Here is a 20,934-nt window from a genome sequence, read left to right on the forward strand (position 1 = left end):
TGATGATTCATTCAGATCTTTCCCAACCTCTGTGATTTGGTTACTCAATGAATGAAGATTAAATCGAACTTCAAGTTCATCTTTTTTTTTCAGCATGACCTTGATCTTGCCCATTTTGGGATTAAGATTGCATTTGATTACACAGACTTCTTAACATCCTCTTATTTCTTTTCTTCGATAGAGAGGTGGGTACGTTGTGTGGCGATTGTGATGAAGCTGGAAAATTTTATCAGTATGCACACACGGCCTCTTCGCCTCGTATCTGTGATAAACCAGGCTACTGGACTCCTGAAGAGGCAGTGGGTAAGAGAGAAAAATAATTGCCAAACCCCTCTTCTGAACCCTGGTGATGCAAGTGCACATTTGTGTTACAACTAGCTGTGCTTTTAATCTGTTATGCTTTATTTCAAAGCATTCCGCTCATAACCTGTTGTACCAGTTTATTACAGAACAGATTTCTTTTTCGCCTGATTTTGGTTTGTAATTCCCTAGTAGCCTTTGATGCGGCAGTTTGCGTGGAATCCTCTTAAAACTTTAGAGTTTACAAAGTGGCATAGCGGTAGAGTTGCTGCCTTACAGCGCTGGAGACCCGGGTTTGATCCTGACTGCTCACGCTGTCTGTACAGAGGTTGTACGTTATCCCTGTGTCCGTGTATGTTTTCTCCGGGTGCTCCAGGTTCCTCCCACATTCCAAAGATGTACAGGTTTGTAGATTAATTGGCTTCTGTAAATTGTTCTTAGTGTGTAGGATAGAACTAGTGTATGGGTGATCGCTGGTCGGCGTGGACTCGGTAGGCCGAAGGGCCTGTTTCCACACTCTATCTCTAAATTAATCTGTATCTCTAAACTAAACTTTAAACAAACATTTTGTTTGGAGTACTAATCAAACATCCTTAATCCTTTGCCATGATATTAGCCGTGGAATTGAAGCTGTTCCCACCAGGGCAGTGAGTGTAGTCTACCTTTGAAATCAGAATGTTTATATGTCAAGTCAGATGTGAAAGACAGGTTGACATTCTTTTGCGATTTGGAGGTACAGTTTTGTCAATGGTGCTATTTCCAAACAGATGAGATGTACTCACAGGTGTTGACATGGCAAAGAAAGGCAGGGCATTGCTTCCTGCTGCCTGGCCAATACTTATTTCTCAACCATCATTGCTATCTGCATATTACCTGGTAATTATCACATAACAGATTATAGGACCTAGCCTGGTAAACATTCGGTGCTTTTCTTCCTCTTTTATGGCATTGACAACACTTCAAAAATACTCAGTAATTGCAAAGTATTTTGGAGCATCCCATTGGCTGATTTTGTGAAATGAGTGCACAAATATAGATGTCGCTGATCCATTCCCCCCAGAGATGCTCTCTGACGCATTGAGTTACTCTGGCACTTTGTGTTTTGCTCAAGATTCCAGCATCTGCAGCTTTACAAACACATTAATGCAACACACCAAATAAATATATAATAGCGTTGAGTTTAATTTATTGTCATGTGTACCAAGGTACAGTGAAAAGCTTTTGTTGCGCGCTAACCAGTCAGCAGGAAGTCAAGACATGAATACAATCGAGCCATCCACAGTGTACAGATACATGATAAAAGGAAATAACGTTAAATAATAATGCAATAAATTATCAGTAATTATTATTAATAATCAGTAATGCAATAACTTATCAGTAATACTAGGTAACCAGTCTGAAGTAAATAGTGCAACCTATACAAAGCCCATGGTATATCGCTGTTGAGATGTGGTTGTGGTTTGTGTTTGTGCAGTATGGTTCAAAAGCCTGATGGCTGATTTATTCTTGAACCTGGTGGTCACTGTTCTCAGGCTGCAGTACCTTCTTCTGAAGAGTAGCAGTGAGACGAGAACGTGACCAGGGCAGTGACGATCTTTGATGATATCAGCACTTCCTGTAGATCCCTTGAATGGAGGGGATATTGTACATCAGCTAGCATAGCGTTTGACAGAGTGAGATCTCGGTCTAATGGCTAGGGGATCAAGAGAGATGGAGACCAGGCTCGGAACTAATGGGAAATTTATGCTCAGTAGTTGAGTTACACTATGTAGACGACACTTGCAATTGTACACTTTAGGAGGCAGCGTCCAAGCCTTTATTGAAGCTTTCACTGAAGCACATGAGAACAAGATACCACCACCTTCAATGCACCAGCATAATGTATGATCACTTGATGAAAAGGGTTATTGAAAATCAAGATCTTAGATGGCGCAAAACTCATTGTCTATGGCAACAAAGATTGCTTTCCTCCTATATGCTTCTTCAGCCTTCAGCTGCTCTGCCCCACGTCTCTGGAACACTCTCCCACCTCCCATCTGTCACCTGGACACTATCGATCAATTCAAATCACAACTCAAAACACACCTGTTTAGATTAGCATACCCGACATAACTTCCACCATGTTCACCCTGATTTTAATGACTTAAAATGCTTTGTGTATTTTTTTTTGTTTTTGTTTTTAATCAACTTGATTTTAATATTGATAAATGCATTGTGATTTTATGTCTTGTAAGGTGTCCTTGGGTGTCCAGAAAGGCGCCAGCAAATAAAATGCATTATTATTATTATTATTCTGAGACCTGGACTACTTACAATGTTAATGGCCAATATCAGTTCTTTGTGCCAGACCAACATCTCCAACACCAAAGCTCTAGATTCATCTCAGTTATTGCCCTTAAAGAGTCGACTTTGTTCCCATGCCCAACCCCAGACTCCTGAAACAGATCTTTATCCCTTATCGTGGAAAAGATTATCAGGCAGGTGGAGAGAAGGATTCAAGGATGTTCTTAAAACACCACCCTCAATGACGGCAGAAAATATCTGGACCATGGCTGCTCAAAGTAGAGAAAAAGTATTCTGGATGGTATGGAGAATTATGAAATCCATGCTTTAAAAGCACACAGAAACCTTCTGTAAGTGGCAAAATGAGTGCACAACCTCAAACTACCTGTGCACCTGCCACATTTCTGGAAGAGTCTCTGGTCCCCACATTACCCTCATTAGCGATCACACAGCCCACAAATCCTGAGGGACAGTCAGATAAAGACAGAGTGAGTTTGGATTACCTGGTGCTACTTCCAATGTGATCTTTAACATCTGTTATTGAACTGTTGGCGGAGGTGAAATGGTGGAGCAAGCAAATTGTAGAGGATGTCTGTAGGAATTTGTAGAGGAACCCATGGGCCTGGAGACCACAATGCGGACACGTATGGGCCATTCTCTCCCACCTGTATATCACAGTCTGTCCAGTCATTGGGCTTGATGGAGGATTTTGGGACTATGTCCGATGAAATTCACTGTAAATAGAACCACATATGATTGTCGGAAGAATGGTCCCGAGCCGAAACATTACTGATCATTTTTCTCCAGTCTGTAGAAGGGTCTTGATCCAAAACATTACCCATCTTTCTTCTCCAGAGATGCTGCATGACCCACTGAATTACTCCAGCACTGTCTATCATCAGTATAAAGCAACATCTGGAGCTCCTTTCCACACAGAGATAAGATTATTGACCAGTCTGTGGAACTGCTCCTAATTTCTGCACGAGCCCAACTGTGTGAGGACATGTTGGCATGGACTGGGTATTTCCATTTGTGTGTTCAAATCTAATTCTAGGAAGCTGCTAAATAAGATCTTTATTCTTATTTGTAATAGTTTGATACAAGTACAAATTCAGTAATTTACCTGATCACCACAACTTCACACCATAGACACACTCCATTTCTAAGGGCAGTTAAGAGCCAACACATTGCTGTGTGTCTGGTGTCACCTAAAGGCCAGACTGAGTAAGCACAGCAGGCTTTCTTCCTTAAGTTACATAGCTTTTGAAGGGCACTCTGGTTATAATGTCACCATTGCTAAAACGGATACTTTTAATTCCAATTCTATCTATTTAAGTTACAGAATTTAAACTCTCCTAGATTGGATTGGAATTCACATCAGTCCAGACTCCAGGAGCAGGACAAGGATGGTGCCTTATTCCATAAAATGGATAAACTTTATGGCAATATATCATTTATCTAGACTCGCTCTTAAACCTTCTGCAAGAGCAGCATCTCATATTCTGCTTGGGTAGACTAAACCTAAGGCCTGAACTTTGGGAAGAAAAGACACACAGTGCTGGAGTAACTCAGCGGGTCAGGCAGCATCCCAGCAACATGGATACGTGACGTTTCAGGTCGGGAGCCTTCCTCAGGCAGATTATAGTGGGGGGGTGGTGAGGAAAGCTGGACAAAGTGGCAGGTAATAGGTGAACAGGCGAGGGAGGTTTTTGTTAGGCAGAGTGTGTGGGGGAGAAAGGGGAGGGAGAATGGTAGAGACGACTTAAAATTGGAAGTTTATGTTCATACTGATGGGTTGTAAGCTACCCAAGTGGAATATGAGGTACAGTTTCTCCTTTTGCATATGACCTCACTCTGGCAATGGAGGAGGCCCAGGACAGAAAGGGAATGGGGAGGGAATTTAAAATGGTTAGTAGCCAGGTGATCCAGTAGGTCTTGGCAGATTGAGTGCAAGTGTTCAATGATACGGTTGCCAAGTCTATGCTTGGACTTGCCAATGTACAGGAGGCAATATCAGAAATGCTGCATGAGTAGATGAGGTTAGAGGAGGTGCACGTGAACCTCTGCCTTACCTGGAAGGACTGCTGGGCTCCTTGGATGGAGGTGAGGGAGGAGGCATAAGGATAGGTGTTACATCTCCTGCGGTTGCAGGGGAAAGTACTTGGGGAGGGGATGTTTTGGATGGGATGGAATGAGTGAACCAAGAAGTTGCAGAGGGAGCAGTCTCCATGGAAGGTGGAAGAGGGTGGAGATGAGAATATGTGACTGGTGGTGGGATCACATTGGAGGTGATGGAAATTTTGGAGGATGATGTGTTGGATGTGGAGGCTGGTGGGCTGACATGTGAGAACCGAGGGAACTCCATTCCAGTTCCATTCAGGAGTGAGAGCAGGATCACAGGACACAGATAAAGGATCCATCTATGACAACCTGGGGGGAACCATGTTTACTAAAAAAAAGAGGACATCTCAGATATCCTAGTGTGGAAAGTCTTATTTTGGGAGCAAGTTTGGTGGAGATGGAGGAATTGAGAATATGGTACAACTCCTTGCAAGAGGCAGAGTGGGAGGAAATGGAAACCAAATAACTGTGGGGGTTTGTAGATTTGTAGTAGGCATCAGTCGATAGTCTGTTCCCTGTGATGGAGACAGAGAGATTAAGAAAGGGGAGAGAGATGTCAGATTTATTCCAGGTGAATTTGAGGGCATGGTGGAAGTTAGTGGTAAAGTTAATTAAGTCATTGAGTTGTTCAGGAGTCAGGCCCGATGCCGTCGTCGATGTAGCCGCTTCCCATTCCTATACTGACCTTTCTGTCCTGCAATCCTCCAATGCCACACTGAGGCCATACACAAAATGGCTGTTTCTACTCTTGCCCCCCCCCCCCCCCCCCCCCATTTTTCTTCCTTCCACTCACTATTCCCACTGCAGGTTCAACATTTTGCTCATTCTACATTTCACTCTCTATCTTCATTGCTTATCAGATTCCACTATCTGAGCCTTTTGTTTTCTCTATTTTTCATCTCTGGGGAAAACCCAAGCAGTCGCAGGGAGAATGTACAAATCCGTACAGAAAGCACCCATAGTTCGGATTGAACCCGGGTCTTTGGTTCTGTAAGGCAGCAACTCTACCACTTTGCATTGTGCCGCCCATCCTTCTCTTTGTTTTTCACTACCAGCTAGTTCCCGTCCTTCCAAAGGTTCCTGACCAAAAATATCATCTGTCCATTTCCCTCCCCAGATGCTGCATGACCTACTGAGTTCCTCAGCACTTTGTATTTACTCAAGATTTCAGCATCTCTTGGATCTCCAAATTTTGAGTCTGGCAGCATTCCTTCCACCAGGGTATAATGGATGTAGACACAAAATGCTGGAGCAACTCAGCAGGTCAGGAAGCATCTCTGGAGAGGAGGAATGGGTGACGTTTTGGGTCGAGACCCTTCTTCAGACTGATGGCAGGGGAGGGGGCTATAATGGATGTGTTCTGATGTGAAGTACCCTATATCTGATCTCCACTTCAATGGTACTTTATTGTCACATGTACTGAGGTGCAGTGACATTCATTTCTGTATACAGCTCAGTACAAGTATCACCATACTTAAGCACTTAGATGCATCTTAGTTAGGCATCTCATACAGTACAAGTGTAAATCAGTATTACACTGAGACAGTATATGGAATTGCCAGATTTGGCGCCATTTTCTAGTCCAAGTTGTTATTGGTGTAAAGTTCAGAACCTGACCATGAAGGCCTGTTGCCATGCGATGCTGCATGATCAGCCTGGCCAAGTGAGGCCATCGGTGTCCTCCACCGCCGCTGCATGTAGCAGGTGCTTGTACATTCTTGTACTCGTGAGCTAATAGGTCAAACCACGTATGCAAGTTCCAACATGTGCACGGTACCTAATCCAAGAGTCACAGGGAGGAAAACATGCAAGGGTGGGCATGCACACCGTGGCGTAGTGCAAATCCTTCCAGATCCCTGCTTGATAGGTAGTCTAACTCAATGATGGATGATGGGAAAAAAACGTAATACTTTGCAGGATGTGAAGGTGTCTGGAGTAATTTAATCAGAAGAAAATGAAATTTCTTTCAGCAAAGTCCTAAAAACAACACGTGTTGAGCAGCTGGGTTAATAGTGAGAGTTCCATCAGCAGGGCCCCAGAGTCGCATTCTGAAATCAATTAGTGATACGCTGCTCGGATGGTGGTTGGAGTCAGATGGGTGGTGCTAGTGGGTAGAGTTCCTTCAGGACACGCAGCCGGCTTTGTGCGAGATTAGCAAGATAAGACAAGAAACATGGGTGGGAGAGGAGGACGGAAAAGCAAAGGCAAAGATGTTCTGTCAGTAAGTGTGGAGATACAGAGGACATCTGTATATTAATTTATTCCATGTATTCTTTGCTTTTGTGGAAATGATCAGTAATTAGCCTTCTTTCCAGGAAAGGTTCAAATCCTTTCACTCTAGTTTGCGTAGTATCCAATTACACTACAGAGGGGGCAAGCCCCTCCAGTGACAGCACAGCCATGCAACCCCAAAGTTACATAGAACAGCCATTATACATCCTTTCTCACCCATTGTAGAGCAGAATCAGATTCCCCACCACTCCTCCTGTGTACTGGGATCCTCCACAATAATCCTAGGCCTCTTACACTGACACTGTCTTCCCCACTTACCTTGCTCTGCTCTCATGCACACAAACATGGTGCCCTCATTCAGGTGCGTGTGCCAAATATGCCTTATGCGTAGACATGCACGCGCACACTCGTGTACGCTCATCCATGCGCATGTGTCCTCTCTCGCCTACGCACACTAACATATACATTTGTACAACTCTTGCACACTCTCTTTCCCATTGATGCAGCTTACCTGAGATGCCATAGAGTATGGAAATAGGTTGTGTGTCCCAACCTATTCATGTTGACCAAGTTGCCCAACCAAGTTGACAAATTTGCCGTTGAGGAAAATTGAGGAAATGCTGCTTTGTCCGAGGTCCATATTTCCTGTAAGAGATTGAACCAAACCATAACCTTTTTAATTTAGTTTAGAGATACAGCATGGAAATGGGCACTATGGCTCACCGATTCCATGCTGACCGATGGTCACCATACACTAGTTCTATCCTGAACACTAGGGGCAATTTGCAGACGCCAATTAACCCACATACTTGCACATCTTTGGAATGTGGGGGGAAACTTGAAAGCCCGGAGAAAACCTATGCGGTTACAGGAAAACCGTACAAACTCCGTACAGACACCACCCGTAGTCAGGATCGAGCCTGACGTAGAGACAGTAACTCTACCATTGTGCCACCTGTAGATTCCATAGATCTTTGTCCTTGTGTCTCTCTATCACTGATGTAAATGTGCTATTACACTATTTGACCTGAGGCAGGAAAGTTCTTCCAGTACCTGAGTCAATATTTGTCCACATGACTGAAAATGGGTGACCTGGACATTGATCCCGTTGTTCTTTGTTGGAACATCGTGTAGGCAAATTATCTGCTTCTCTCCATACTCAGTCACAGTAACTGTAACTTGGAAGTTGTCGAGTTGTCTAATGTGGTCTGGGACTTTTGATGGAGGGGAAAGGTGTGATGTTAGTGGAGATTTTAACTGTGAGGGCAGTTTACTAAGGGCGGTGTTTGTTTGCTGCAGGGACGCCTGATGTGGATGAGCCATGTGAACCCAGTCTGCAGGCCTGGAGCCCTGAGCTTCACCTTCAACACATGAACATGTCGGTGCCTTGTCCCCAGCCCGATGGCTGCATGCTGGAGGTGCATTTTGCCTACCCTGTCGTCGCCGACTCTCTCTCTGTCTGGGTGATCTACCTGTCTGCTGGTTTGGAGAAGGGCGTCTCTGCCATCAAGATTGTGACCGTTGACAAACAGGAAATCCAGCTCGGGGGGTCATACCATACTTTTTGCAACGTCCCGCTGTCTGTCAAAGTCAATGTTAAAAGGAAAGTGGCCGGTGTGAAGATCTACACCTTTGACGAGAAGATGGAGCTGGATGCGGTGCTCTTGACCTCCAGGTCTCAGGACCCCTTGTGCAATATGTGCAAGTCCCTGAAGTATAAGATTGTGAGGGAACCTCCATTTCACAAGGGACGAATGTTGACTGTCACCCAAAAGGAAAGAACATTCACCGACTGGTGAGTTATAGCAGTGGGAAGTTGCAACCTAATGTGAGAACTTGCCTTGGTATAAAACCCATCCACTCTTCACATGTCATCTCTGCATGAAAGCTGAGCAGGCAATGTAGGAAGCTAAGCAGTCAGCCCACAACCAGGTAGTCTGACATTTAGTGAGAGTGCTTGAGCGATAAGTATTAGATAATTACTTCTTTTCATAGTTGAGCTGTGCAATCTTTGCATTCACCTGGGAAGATGGTTGAAATAGGATGGGGTAATGGCATTCAGAACAATGAGAGTTGCTAATAAGAGGTTCAGAATTGCCATTGTAAATAAAAATTGCAGGGAAAATATAATAAAAAGGAACTGGTTTATACCAAGGATAAACAGATTATGCTGGAGTAACTCAGCGAGTCAGGCAGCATCAAGTTAGATCTGAAGAAGGGTTCCAACCCCAAATATCACCTATCCATTTTCTCCAAAGATGCTGCCTGACCCGCTGAGTTACTGCAGCATTTTCTGTTTATCTTTGGCATAAACTAGCATCTACAGTTCCTTTTTATTACAATTGCCCTGTTAATACACCCAGTAATTTGTCTATCTTGAAGTGTGTGCTTCACTTAGGCCTCCTCCCAACTTCCTCATCTAAATCTATACATCTATCAGCACAGTCCTCTGATCTTTTCTCCCTCTTACACTTGTCTACCTACCCTTGAATGTCGCTATCCTATCCAGTTCCATACCTGGTGGTAGGGAGATCCACGTGCTCACCACTCTTTAGGTAAATCCCAAGTTTCTCAGTGTTATGTTGACGGCATCTAGTTATGTTCCTCGCCACATCAATGAAGTTGGCCATGCAAGATCTTCACCTTGTGAAATCTAACCTGTTGCACATATTTCTGCTCGATATCTGTCTCTTGCACATAGCGTGGATTCCATTCTTATGGCTATTGTATTAACTATTCATCACACTTGGGCACTACACTCCCTTCTAATAAATTGCTCTAAAAGATGTTGCAATGTTCCTGCTATCTCATTACTTCATAATATGTTGATGTGTATTTTCCTTTGTGATTGATTAGTTTATTTGATAACTTCCCATTTTTTATTTTTTATTCTCTTTGACTTTTATAACACGACTTGTCATGTCATATCTACATGTTCTATTTCCCTGGTAAATATTGAAGTAAAATCACAATTTAATATTTTTGCCATTTGGTTGTTATTCATATTACCCGATGATCCTTCAAGTCCAGCCTTCCCATCCAGGTCAGGATCAAATCCTGTTCTCTCTTGCTCTGAGGCAGCAGCTCTACCTGCTGTGTTACTGTGCTGTCTGTTTTAAGATATAATATAGACAATGACCTTTCCAACAAAAGAATATATTTTAAGTAACACATGCTTTGAAAAAAATGAAGCAAGAAAACTTCATGAGTCGATGTAGAATTTATTTTGAGCATTCAATATTGGTATCTTGCATGAGATTAGTGTAGTTTAGTTTAGATCAGAGATACAGCGCGGAAACAGGCTCTTCGGCCCACCGTGTCCGCACCCATTAACACTATCCTACACCCATTAACACCATCCTACACACACTAGGGACAATTTACACATACACCAAGCCAATTAACCAACATACCTGTACGTCTTTGGAGTGTGGGAGTAAACCGAAGATATCGGAGAAAACCCATGCTGTCACGGGGAGAACGTAAAAATTCAATACAGACAGCATCCGTTAGTCGGGATCGAACCCGGGTCTCAGGCGCTGCAAGCACTGTCAGGCAGCAACTCTACCATTGTGCCACCGTGTCACCCACAATGGCCTATCAGGAAATTTGTGTGTGAGAAGGAATGGTGGTTGTTGGGAATGTGTCCCCCTCCTAAATGCCTATATCACGTGACCTGTTAAGATATTTGTGTGTGAGAAACAGCGGTGGTTTCAGGGATTGTGTCCCCCTCCTAAACGCCTGTATAACCTTCTTATGTTGCTGCTGTGGGGCGGTAAGCCTGTGGTGTTGTAGAGGACTCTCCCGTTTGATCTGGCTGGTGGTAATAAGTTACAATCTGTGATTAAATCACATTTCAACCAACATGTGCTTCACATCTTGAGTAAAAACTAGGAAGTTTGAAATGCCGGCCATTAATGGGAATGGGGAGATGCATGGGCGACCAATGTCTGGATTTGTTCCAAAGGTTATTTCAAACGCAGTGAGAAAACAGCCTGATATAAGGTTTCAATCAAAGATATACAAGCTTAACCATGGCCATTAACCTGGCTCCTTGCTGCCAGGCTAATGCTAAAGTGAATTGCTGGTTTTCAGATGGCTTGCTTCAGACTTAGATGATGGAAGAAGCATATCAGTGTGTCACCTTCAGCAGCATCATCATTCCTACCTTGTTTGCATCTCCTACATCTAGTCTACATTATCGATAATTGGATTTCCGGACAATTATTTCCGAGAGGAATGGCTGAATGAGATTCCTTCCTTCATCCTTGCATTTGGTGCGTAGCCTATATCCAGTCACACAAGGTCACCAGTACCCTTGGCTCAGTTGATACTGGAATCATATCTGAGGAGGTGTTGTTCAATCCTGCGATCTCATAGAATCATGCGGCATACAGCACAGAAACGGACTTTAGACTTTTGAGATACAGTGCAGAAACAGGCCCTCAGCCCTCCAAGTCCATGCCAAACAGCCAGCATCCAATACAATAACACTATTCTACACACTAGGGACAATTTACAATTTTACCAAAGCCAATTAACCTACAAACCTGTACGTTTTTGGAGAGTTGGAGGAAACCGGAGCACCCGGAAAACCCCACGTCATCACAGGGAGAATGTACAAACTCTGTACAGACAACACGGGTAGTCAGGATTGAACCCGAGTCTCTGGCACTGAGGCAACGGCGCTACCCGTCGTGTCACTGTGCTACCACTTCCTTTATGAATTGAAATGTTTACTGCTCTATAATACATTTCTTTTCCCCAGGGACTCTAGATGAGTTTCAGTGGTGTTATTAACCATTGTCAATGATCTACTTTCAGGGAGGTTGTCCCAGGCAGAGTTTACAGCTACCAAGTGAAAGTTACCGCCGGATCTTTGTCCAGTGAACTGACCCCACCTCTGACCTATGCCCATGGTAGTCCCTTCTGTGGGGATCAGAAAGTAGAAAGGTAAGAAAAAAATTAATTCAGAAAAAAATGGTCTAATAATCTTTTCTTGGATTAATTTTTGTATTAAATGTTGTTTGTGAATTTTTTTTATTGGGTTCTAAATCAAATAAACTCCAGTGATGCAAACTAATTCATTCGAAGACAAAACTGACTGCTGGATTCTAGAGCAAAATCAAAACAAAATGCTGGAGGAAATCAGCGGGTCAGGCAACATAGAAACAGCATGGAAACAGGCCCATTGGCCCAACTTGCCCACACCCACCAACATGTCACATCTACATTAGTCCCATCTACCTGCGTTTGGCCCATATCCCTCTAAATGTATCCTATCCATATACCTGTCTAAATATTTCTTAAACATTGCAATAGTCCCTGCCACAACTACTCCCTCTGGCAGCTCATTCCATACACCCACCACCCTTTGTGTGTAAAAAAAAAAAAGATCCCTCAAGTTCCTATTAAATCGCTCTCCCCTCACCTTAAATCTATGTCCTATGGTTCCCGATTCTGAAAAAGGACAGATGACGTTTTGCGTGAGAACCCTTCTTCATTTTGACCTGGGGGCCTGACCCGAAATGTCGTCTGTTCATTTCCCCCCACAGAAATTGCCTGACTCACTGAATTCCTCCATCGATTTAGTTTCTTAATTCATTTGAAGTCTTGGAATAGGAGAGAAAGCCTCAGACTGGCTTCCATCTATACTCGCCATTGTCCATTGCACACAATTTGTTCTTATTGTCGGGTGATGAACTCTATCTTGGGTATGGATTGAGATCCAACATGGTTGATTCAGTATTAATTTGCTCCCTGATCATTTTTGAATTCTTTGCACATTGTTACAGAAGTGAATTTATGGTTGAACATATTAGTTTAGTTTATTATTATCATCACGTGTACATTGAAATGTTTTTGTTGCATGCTATCCAGTCGAAGAAAATACTATACATCAATACAATCAAGCCGGCCACAGTGCACAGATAAAGGATGAAGGGTACAACATTGAGTACAAACTAGAGCAAGTGGGACCCGTTGGGCCTCGTTCCCCCAACGCAATATTCCACCACTCACCCATAGCCCCAATTGCGCAGGCGCGGTTGCGGGTTCCCGTTGTGATGCCAGAGATCCCCGTTGTGATGCGAGTCACGCCAACCCTCCTCAACTGTGCCTCGCCATCCATCTTCCTGCCCCTATCCTCCTCCATTCCCCCTCATCCCCAGCACTCCCTCCCCCTCCTATTCACCCTCCCTACTTTCCCCTCCCCTCCCCCACTTCCTCCCTCCTCTCTCTCTCTCCTTTCCCCTACCCTCAGTCACTTCCTCCCTTCCTCCATAACTCCTCTCCCCTCCCTACTCCCTGCTCTCCCTCTATCTCCCTGCGACTCCACTCTTCACCTCTCCCTCCTATCCCACTCCCCCACTCTCCCTCCTCACCTCCCCACTGCTCTCCTCTCCCCCTGTCCCCCACTCTCTAGGTCCCCACCCTCTCCCTCTATCCCCCCCCTTCCTCCCCCACTCTCCCTCCTCACTTTCCCCTTCCTCTCCCTCCCTACCCACCTCCTCTCCTATCCCCCTGCTCCCCCACTCCTCACCTCCCCCTATCCCACCCTCCTTCCTCAGCACCCCCACTTCTCTCCCTCTAACCCCCACCCCTATCCCCACTCCCCCTCCTCTCCCTCTATCCCCCCCTCCTCCCCCACTCTCCTTCCACACCTCCCCACTTTCCCCTCTCTACCCCCCTCTCTACCCCCTCCTCTCCCTCCAATACCCCTGCTCCCCCACTCCTCACCTCCCCCCTCCCCCCCGACCCCCCACAATTAAAATCACGATTTTTTAAATAAATGAAACCTCCCCCTAAAATTGTGATAAAAATTAATTTGATTCAAAAGATCAGTTAAAGTACAATGAAATAAGCTTTTAACAGCGTTATCGGCAGATGACTAATATATCTACAATTGAAGAAACGCCAGCTCTTATTCCTGGACAGTAGGAAAGTACTGAGTTTGCTGATGTCATCCAGCCACAGTGCGCTGATATTCTAATATAGCAAAAGGAATAAGCTCCAGTATACTTCACAGACAGTGATGCACAGTGGCTATTTTAATGTTGCATAGCAGCTGTTTTAATATCCTCCATACTTCACATGTCAAAAGAGAATTAACTGGTTAACTTCTGGTGACATTAATTGAAGAATAATTGTTGGCCAGGATCAAAAGAGATTTTTTCTACTCTCTGAAGAGTAACATGAGATTTTATAACATCTACGAGAGAGTAGCCGATAGTCATTTCTTAGAAAGACTGCCTTGTCAACTATGCAGCCATCTGTCAATCAGCTGAATCACATGCTCATGGTTAGGGTTTAGTTTAGTTTAGTTTAGAGATACAGAGCATAAACAGGGCCTTTGGCCCACCGAGTCCATGCCGACCATCGATCATCACTAACACTACCCTACACAATTTACAGAAGCCAATTTACCTACAAACCTTCATGCCTTTGGAGTGTGGGAGGAAATCGGAGCACCCGGGGAAAACCCACGCATGTCACAGGGAGAACGTACAAATTCCATATAGATAGCACCCGTAGTCAGGATTGAACCTGGGTCTCTGGTGTTGTACAGCAGCAACTCTCCTGCTGCGCCACCATGCCACACTCACATCTCAGGAGGGTGACTTAAACCCATGGCCTGCTGTGAAGGTTCAGAGCCCTACCACTGACCTATGAGATTTTAGCAAATATTAGTTTCAAAACAAAGCCTCAGAGTTTGGTTTTGTCTTCTCCTGGTTTTCCAATATTTTGGAGTGGAGTTCTACAAGAACCTATTCACTCCAGGGTCCATCCAAGCACCTCTTCATATGCAGGTGTGGACCCTCTGTGTCAGAAATCTGCTTTGCCAAGGGATTTGTCATTAGCCTTTTCTCTTGTTTCCCAGTAAATTGGAAAGCAGGAATGTGAGCAAACCTAGCAGATATTTCTCCTTACTAGCAGCTACTACCCTGGTTAAAAACCAAACTCTTCGATTATAAGCCTCAGGTGTATGTTGGTTGGTTTATGTGCTGACACAACTTGTCAAGGCATATTTATATTTCATGGTCTTGGGTCAAACCAAGTGCCTTACAGTCAATGAAATATTTTTGAAGTATTGCCACAGTTATAACATTGGAAACATTATAGTCTTTTTGCATATAGCCATTTCCCACAAGCAGGGTTCTATTGAAGGGTCTTTGACCTGGAAATTGAACTAATTTCTCTCTCCATAGATGTTGCCTAACCTGCTGAATGTTTCCACGGTTTATTTCAGATTGCCAACATCTGCAATTTAATAAAATTAATTCCCACAGGCAGGCATTTATTAAAGTCTAAATGTTAACCCCATGATGTTGACTGAGAGAGAATTATTCACCTTAAATATCAATGTATGTCACTTGAAGAACAAATTAAAATATGATGACAAATATAAACAGCAATATCCAAGTGTGATGTCTTGGGTCTGTTTCTTGGATTGATTCTGAACATTCTAGTAACATGCAACCAAAATAAACACTCTGCAGGACAGACAGCATCTGTGGAGCGTTAATGTTTTGGGTCAATAGCCTGCTGAGTATTTCCAACATTTCCAGCTGGTCGTTGATTTACAGGCTTCGGAGAAGGTGTAAAAGAGCTTCACCGGAGATTATAGGGTATAAGGAGAGATTGTTTTGTCTGGAGCTGCAGAGGCTGAGAGGAGCCATGATAAAAAGTTTATAAAATGATGAGAGGCATAGATATTGTATATATTTTAGTTTAGGGAAACAGTGTGGAATCAGGCGCTTCGGTCTACTAAGTCCGCACCGACTAGCGATCACCTGTACGCTCGCACAATCCTATGCTCTAGGGACAATTTACAGAAGTCAATTAACCTACAAACCTGCACGTCTTTGGAATGAGTGAGGAAACTGGAGAAAACCCAGTGGGACACAGCGAGAACATAAACACCGTACAGCTAGCACCTGTGATCAAGATCAAATCTGGGTCTCTGGCGCTGCAAGGCAGCAACTCTACCGCTGCGCCACTGTGCTGCCCATAAAAACTTTTTCCACAGGGTGAAAATGTCAAATGCTAGAGGGCAGAGGTGTAAAGTGAGGGGAGGGAATTTAAAGGGGATTTGTGAAGCGTTCTTTTTTTACATGAAAATTAGTAGAACACACTGCCAAGGGAGATGCTGGAAGCAGTTACAAACAATAGCAACATTTGAGTCATTTATACAGGCAGGAGATTACGGGATATAGACCATGTGCAGGAATATTGGATTAGTTCAATTGAACATCGTAGTCAGCACAGACATCATGGGCCAAAGGGCCTGTTCTATGTTTTGGTTTTAGTTCAGATTTCCAACATATGCAGTTTGTTCCTTGGTGTGCAACTAAATCCATTTCAGCTGCCTGTTGTATGTCAGTTGATCGTGATAACACATGTACAGTTGGTGTAAGCTCCCAATTAAAATATCAATTTATTGTCAACAGCTCAAATAATTAATGGTCTGTAACATGAAAGATTATATCCAGCATGAGGAAGTAGTTAGCATTGAAGAGCTATGCAAGCTCTTGAGCTGATAAGTAAGTTGGTGCTTTTCCATTTACATGGCAAGGTTTGGCAGCATCCTGGCAACATTCCTGTCAATCAGAAAATCTGCACTTGACGCTCTGGAAAGCAAGAGCTCAAAGCAACCTGTGGCAATTATTCTTAAAAGTCTGTGTTTAAGCAACATTCTGAGGGATGTAGTATGTGTGGGTTTTGAAAAAAAACATACCATGGGGTGGGTGGAATGCTGAAGTTTGAAACAAAAGTGCAGGAAGTTGTGGATCAGTTCACAGGATTAGTTTAGTTTTAGTTTAGAGATATAGCGCGGAAACAGGCCCTTTGGCCTACCGAGTCCGCATCGACCAGCGTTCCCTGCACATTAACACTATCCTACACACACTAGGGACAATTTACACATACACCAAACTAATTAACTTACATACCTTTACGTCTTTGGAGTGTGGGAGAAAACCAAAGATCTTGGCGAAAACCCATATGATCATGGGGAGAATGTACAAACTCCGTACAGACAGCACCTGTAGTCGGGATCGACCCCAGGTCTCCAGCACTGTAAGGCAGCAACTCTACTGCTGGGCCACCGTGCCGCACGATTGTTAATAGCGGATTGAAAATGACTGAAGAGGCAAACAGGTCACTTTAAAGTTGGCAGGCTGTTAGCAGTGGGTGACAAAGGATCTATGACATAAACAAAGAGACAGAGATAAATATCCAAATTTACTTCTGGGTTACTTCCAGGTGAGACCGTGCGATGTGAGGGGAACTTAAGGAATCTGCAAATTAATACAGGCAATGCCGGCATTATGGCCAATCAGAAATTCGGCCTTGCAGAATTCACAAATCACAACCTAAAATTTTGAGATATGGGATAGAGTTCACTCTCACTGAACATACATGTGAAAAAAAGTTTTAAAAAACACCTAATGGTGTTTTTCAACATGTCTCTTGATACTTGTGCAAATGATGCTTCTTTGACATGGGAAATGTTGAAATGGGCCCTTTTCAAGGAACACAACTATCTCTGGAACTCACTGCATCTGCTCGACACGATTTGTAATGACGTAGTTAGAGGATGGGTCTGAAGAAGGATTTCGGCCCGAAACATTGCCTATTTCCTTCCCTCCATAGATGCTGCCGCACCCGCTGAGTTTCTCCAGCATTTTTTTCTACCTGCGATTTTCCAGCATCTGCATTTCCTTCTTGAACATAGTTAGAGGATGGCATGGATAAGTTGAGTGGAAGGGCCTTAGTCTGTAATCTATCCAAATGAAAGGCTTGGGTAGAGTGGATGTGGAGAAATGTTTCCACAAGTTGGAGAATCTAGGACTAGAGGTCATAACCTCAGAATTAAAGGGCATTCTTTTAGGAAAGAGATGAGGAGAAATTTCTTTAGTCAGAGGGTGTGAACCTGTGGAAATCTTTGCCACAGAAGGCTGTAGAGGACGTCAGTAAATATTTTTAAGGCAGAGATTTTTGATTAGTACAGGTGTCAGAGGTTAGGCAGGAGAAGGGGTTAGGAGGGAGAAATAGATCAGCCATGATTGAATGGCGGAGTAGACTTGATGGGCTGAATGGCCTAATTCTACTCCTATTCCTTATGACCTTTATGACTCTATGATAATGCTGTTTTGTCTGCTTTATGTGCCTGCCAGGAGCAGCGCTGTGGCCTTGCCCAGCCAGTCAGGCTGTATTAGTAGAGAGGAAAAAAACAAGTTAAAATCACGGATGAATGACGGACAGAAGAGCTTTGATGTTGAAGATCAGCATAATCTTCTTGAATGGCAGAGGAGGCTTGCGGGACTTTAAAGCCCACCGTTCATCCTTTTTCTTTTTGTTCTTTGGAACAGCTGTCTAATTGAAGCAAGTCTGAAAGCTTTAGCAAAGCTCCCATTGTTCAATTTTCCAGACAGCTTCGTATCTGCATGGAATGTAGGATAGAAGTCTATCATGTGGAGATTAAAAAATTCTGATATCTTTTGTCTATATCTCAGGAATCTCGGGGAAGAATGTGACGACGGTAATTTGTTAGATGGTGATGGTTGCTCAAGAAAGTGTCAGAAAGAGGAGAAGTTCAACTGTGTGGGTAAGTGTACAGTTAATTATGCCCAGAACACATCCATACACAAGGATGTTGCTCGGACTCGAGGGCCTGAGGGAAAGGTTGGACAGGCTAGGAGTTTATTCCTTGGAGCGCAGGAGGTTGAGGGATGATCTTATAGAGGTGTATAAAATCATGAAGGAATAGATAGGGTGAATGCACAGATGTTTTTGGCTCTGGTTAGGGAAACCAAGAACCAGAGGACATGAGAGGTGAGAAGGTCTAATATGAACCCGAGGGACAATTTTTTCACACAGGGTGGTAGGTATATGGAACGAGCTGCCAGGGGAAGTAGTTGAGGCAGGTATAATAACATTTAAAAGACATTTGGACAAGATACATGGAAAGGAAATGTTTTGAAATATGTAACAATTTAGAAATGTAGCGGAATATGGGCCAAATACTGGTAATTAGGACAAACTTCGATAAGACATCTTTGTCAGCATGGACGAGTAGGGCCAAGGGTTTCTCCATGATGCATTATTCTATGTCTTTTTATACCAACACCATGTCAATGGTTGATATCACTGAAGGACAGGGTGTAGGTGGGAATTAGAAGGGGCTGAAGATAGATCCTTGGAGGAGGGGGAAGACCGGTGAGGGGAGAAATGTTCTCCAAAGATAGCATTGCAGAAGTGGGCAGAGAGTCTCCTATAATATGAACCCAAAAAGTTTGTCTCTGGCTTAGCCCATAATATCGGTCAGGTTTATTGTCTAATCTGAGCCAATCTTTCCATTTAATGTGCACTTTGGTGTTCTGTGTTTTTTCTTGGAATCCAAGTTTCTGGCAGGTTACTCATTCCGTTGACATTACTGTTTAATTTTAACACCCCAAGTCCACCTCTATTATTTGCACACAATATTTTGTTTCATTACTATTTCGTAGAGAAATAATGGGAGCATTTTTGTATCCAAGCAGCACTTCACCTGCAGTCCACCTCCAGCCAATCTACCCAACCATTCCCCATCCATCAAACAACCTTTTTTTTTTTGCTGTGACAATGTCATGTCTGAATTGCTAAAGTGTTTGCAAGATACTTTGGTTCCTAAAAAGCTATTTGTATCACATTGGTCACATGTCCTTTATCTATCAAGTCACTTTAATTCTGCAAGATATAATTTGAATTTGGATTGATTGATTGCTTGATTACACTATATTTTTCTAAAGGCTCTTGAACTTAATCAAGAATTATTGATTCCAGCCATTATTATCACTTTTACCTGAATTTATAAAATAGGATGCAAAGTGCTATCTTTTTAACAATTCTGTTATTTAGTATGCTCAGAAGACAACGTAATATTCTCAACTTAAATGATTTTCCTAATCGTCTTCATATGCTGAAAAAAAGCTCCTCACTGCGGAGAAATTTTAACTATCTTGAACATTTTTACCAGTTTATTGGGGCCAGATATTTTGTCTTCCATCTGGATATGACTTAAGTGAATTTCCTTTATTTTTGACTCCTCTTGACCTTTTCCATTCATCTATTTAATCCATGTTCTGGTCACTGTTCTCATCAATATCCTACCATTGCATCGGTCGCTAATTTTCCAGAATTAAAACATTGTTCAACTCCAAATATATTTGTCTAGGGAAACAGTCCTGATTCCACTTTTAAAGACTCTATGTGTCATTTTTCTTTCAGTCAATTTGTTAGATTTACTACCTTACGACTTTGAACTGTCTATGAATCATAAGCATTGTTATACCATTCCTCACTTTCTTTTCTTGTCTCATACACTTGGAAACTTCTATCATTTTCCCATCTTAATTGTGTTTCATGTGCATGGAAATGTTATATCTAGATCAACTAACACTGTGTAGAATTATTTACTGTCACCCAATGCTTTTTCCTGTTCCTACTGTAAAAGTTGCAGAGGTATTAATTTCTCGGTCTTATGTACCTTAAGCCACGTCTCTGGTATAGAAACATAGAAATTAGGTGCAGGAGTAGGCCATTCGGCCCTTTGAGCCTGCACCGCCATTCAATATGATCATGGCTGATCATCCAACTCAGTATCCCGTTCCTGCCTTCTCTCCATACCCTCTGATCCCCTTAGCCACAAGGGCCACATCTAACTCCCTCTTAAATATAGCCAATGCACTGGCCTCGACTACCCTCTGTGGCAGATAGTTCCAGAGATTCACCACTCTCTGTGTGAAAAAAGTTCTTCTCATCTCGGTTTTAAAGGATTTCCCCCTTATCCTTAAGCTGTGACCCCTTGTCCTGGACTTCCCCAACATCGGAAGCAATCTTCCTGCATCTAGCCTGTCCAACCCCTTAAGAATTTTGTAAGTTTCTATAAGATCCCCTCTCAATCTCCTAAATTCTAGAGAGTATAAACCAAGTCTATCCAGTCTTTCTTCATAAGAC

At 43.2% G+C, this 20,934-nt stretch overlaps 1 protein-coding gene across 1 annotated transcript in view; it reads left to right on the forward strand.

Annotated features, from left to right (window-relative positions):
* Positions 1-20,934, forward strand: part of LOC116977716 (pappalysin-2-like) — a 280,018-nt gene that overhangs the window by 129,115 nt on the left and 129,969 nt on the right. The window contains exons 6-9 of the mRNA XM_033028424.1: positions 182-303; positions 8,236-8,731; positions 11,761-11,889; positions 18,453-18,544. Coding sequence (XP_032884315.1) covers positions 182-303; positions 8,236-8,731; positions 11,761-11,889; positions 18,453-18,544 — 839 coding nt within the window. The remainder of the gene's footprint in view (positions 1-181; positions 304-8,235; positions 8,732-11,760; positions 11,890-18,452; positions 18,545-20,934) is intronic.

This window comes from Amblyraja radiata, chromosome 10 (genome assembly GCF_010909765.2).
Source record: "Amblyraja radiata isolate CabotCenter1 chromosome 10, sAmbRad1.1.pri, whole genome shotgun sequence".
NCBI lineage: Eukaryota > Metazoa > Chordata > Chondrichthyes > Rajiformes > Rajidae > Amblyraja > Amblyraja radiata.